At 54.5% G+C, this 3,096-nt stretch overlaps 1 protein-coding gene across 1 annotated transcript in view; it reads right to left on the bottom strand.

Moving 5' to 3' along the window:
- Positions 1 to 2,472, bottom strand: part of LOC113204947 (translation initiation factor IF-2) — a 12,794-nt gene extending 10,322 nt beyond the window's left edge. Inside the window, exons 1-2 of the mRNA XM_052263827.1 lie at positions 2,248 to 2,472; positions 755 to 1,243 (exon numbers count right to left, since the gene is read on the bottom strand). Coding sequence (XP_052119787.1) covers positions 755 to 1,243; positions 2,248 to 2,454 — 696 coding nt within the window. The 5' untranslated portion in view covers positions 2,455 to 2,472. The remainder of the gene's footprint in view (positions 1 to 754; positions 1,244 to 2,247) is intronic.
- Positions 2,473 to 3,096: the final 624 nt, after the last annotated feature.

Raw genomic sequence — 3,096 nt, 5'->3', positions numbered from 1 at the left:
GGTAGCTAGCGGCGCCAGGGGGGTTGGGATTAAATTCGGCCACCGCTGGAAGGATAGCGTTTGGATTTGAGTTGCAAATGCAACGGTGCGGGGGAAGGGGGAGGGCTGACTGTACGCCGTATCGAGTCGTCCCTCCCTGTCGCGAACGGACGAAACGGGACGGTGGCCAGGCCAGGCAAGGGTGTTGGACACTGGACACCGTCCAAAATAGTTGTCAGTGGTATAACTCCATGCTGATAAATAGCTACATAACATAACAGTCGTTAAGTTTCCAATTTTGTGTCGTATTTCAATAAAAACGCTGTAGCCATTTCTCGAGGAGACACGTGACAAATCTATGCACTCCTTTTGGTTTCATTACATTCATTCACATAGTAAAAATAACAGTATTTCATTGTTCAGGGTCTACTCGAGCGGAGTCTACGCACCCCACCGAAGCGGGCCCTCTAGTGGCTGATCCATGTGATATCGATAAAATAGGAAGGGGTGGGGGGTGGGGGGTGGACGTGATCAGTTCAGCAATGAGCACGCCCCTGGAACAGCAGGGAATAGAAGGGGTGACACCCAGCAGCACGAGAGCGGAAGTGCTAAGAACAAGTGGGGTGCTTGTGCTTTGGGCTGAAAGCGGGCACGACGCCTGTGAACCGAGGGAATTTGCAATAGCGGAATGATTCGAGAACACATGGTGTTTTTCTGGGTCAAAGCGGATAACAAAACTGCGTCGACTTCGAGACGTCATGGTTGTCGTACTCACCCCTTGCTTCCTCTTGGAGGAGCCGCTTCCACCCGCCGCGCCGCCGCCCCCCGCACCGCCCGCCGCACCGCCCGCGGCCGGCGGGGTGTGCCGGTACACGCGCTGGTCGTCCCAGCCGGGGGCGGCGCCCAGCCCGTGGTTCAGCCCCCAGCCCGCCATCAGGTCGTTGCTCTGCTGGTTGCCCGGCAGCACGCCGAGGTTCTCGTTCCGGTTGTGCGCGGGGTAGTCGTAGCCCGGACCGGGGCCGCTCGGCGCGGAGGGCGCGCCCCCGCCGAGGTACTCGCCGAAGGGGTTGGCGTCGTCGTGGCCGCCAGGGCCGGAGGGCGCGCCGTACACGGGGCCGGAGGCCGGCGGCGCGTACGACGAGTGCGGACCCCCGCCCGAGTACGGCGGCGGCGACCCGGAGTACACGTCGCCGTGGTGCGGCGGCGAGGGCACGGGCACGGGCTGCGGCACTGGCACCGGGATCACGTGGTGGTGGTGGGCGATCTGGAAACACAACGCGGGTGTTAAGCAAGTGCAAATAAAATATTTCTGTGTATATTTTTGGGCATGAACGAGACAGCCATTTGGGCCTTTTGACTTAGCTCAACAGTGCAGGTAAATAAATGATTAACGCCTTTTTTTTGGTTTCCTGCTGATATTCCATGAAATGACCTCCCCAAACAACGTACTCTCCGTCCGAAACCAATTCGCCCGTTCCTTTGGTTTTGGTTCGTGTCGCAGTCCCTCTTCGGGGCCTGCTCCTCCTGCCTCAGCACCGTCTGCGGCCGTGCCAGAGGCGCCGCCCGGCGCCGCAGCGCTGTCAGGCGCCGCAAAGAAGTGCCCCTCCGGGGACCCCCAGGGCTAGTGTGGGGCTGCCCGGCCTGGGGTGTTGGGGGTGGTACACAGCAGACGCCGAGCACCGAGGCGTCGACGCAAAGTGACAAACAGCACCTTCATGCCCCTAAACCTGTCGCACCCTCAATGTAGAGAGAAGTAGTGAAAGAAAAGGACCCCCCTATGCAAACAGTATGCGAGGAGAGATTATCACACGGAGAAATACTTGTAAGGGTGACAGGAAAATTTTCCGTGATGTGTTGTCAAATTGTCGAATCCATAGACGATCAAGAATGGGCTTTCTGTCAATTCAAGTGTGTACATTGTACACTTTAAATAAAGTGTACATGGCATGTATGCTTTAAACAATGTTTACATACCCATGTACACATTTATAAATGTGTACATGAGTATGTACACATTATTTTGTAAATGTGTACATAGGTATGTACACATTATTTAAAGCATACATGCCACGTACACTTTATTTAAAGTGTACAAGGTACACGTTTGGATTGACAGAGTGTTTGTACAACATATTCTGTAACTCTTAAATGCAATAAATTTACGATGACGTTTTTCGCAGTGATAAAACTTTAAACAGAAGTTTCTTATTAAGTTGCACAAGTCCGTTCAACAGCAAAGTGTTAGAGCCTCTAGTCGTTTGTTCTCACCTTGTGGTGGTGATGGTGGTACTTGGCGTAGTTGGCGTGGTAGTAGGAGCACAGCTTGAAGAGGTGCGACAGCGCGGGGAACAGGAAGAGCAGCACCTTGAGGAGCAGCTTCTTGGCGGTGCCCACGCCCAGCAGCAGCGGCAGCAGGAACATGAGCTTGATCTTCACCATCTTGATGATGAGCAGCAGAGCGAAGAAGCTGGTCATGAGCTTCTTCTTGAAGAGCTTCTCTGTGGGGTCAAAGAGAAGAGCGGTCATCAGGTGGGGCAGAGCAGCTGTGCAACAGAGTTGGGGGTAAGAGAAGGGGGAGGCTTAAGGAGACGAACTGTTCTGTAGCACCTAGGCGATCTTTTGTTGTGATTGTGGTGGCTCGACGACTCTGCGCCTGCCAGAGCAGAGAACACCTGTTTATACAGGCTCACCGCCTTTTTTTCTCGGACATTTATCTCTGCCCATAGAGACTCTTGCAAACCTACAGAACTTCTGGTTCTACCATGGTTCTCCCGGAGTAAGGAAAAAGCTTCCCACATAACAGCGCGCAACCTCACGGCGCCGTGGCTCGAGCTCGAGGGCCATTGGACTGGTCCGCGAGAGTTTGGATTTGTCTTTCGCCCCGCCGCGCCGTGTCCCGCGGGAAAACGTCCCCTCCTCTGAGAGAAAGAACAGTTGAAATAACGGCAATAATCCGAACCTCTCAATGCGCCGCGGGGTATTTTCGAAGGAGCCGTTCCCCTTTCCTATACCTCCCCGCCATCTCCTTTGTCCTTGTACTTGTCGAACACCCGTTCGCCGTCATTTCGTGTCGTCGCTGCAAAGAACACACACACACACACACGCTTGCAACGTAAG

Source organism: Frankliniella occidentalis, unplaced genomic scaffold (assembly GCF_000697945.3).
Source record: "Frankliniella occidentalis isolate FOCC.00 unplaced genomic scaffold, Focc_3.1 Scaffold14, whole genome shotgun sequence".
Taxonomy (NCBI): Eukaryota; Metazoa; Arthropoda; class Insecta; order Thysanoptera; family Thripidae; genus Frankliniella; species Frankliniella occidentalis.
The sequence above is the reverse complement of the archived record's forward strand: the minus strand, read 5'-3'. Positions and strand labels throughout refer to the sequence as shown.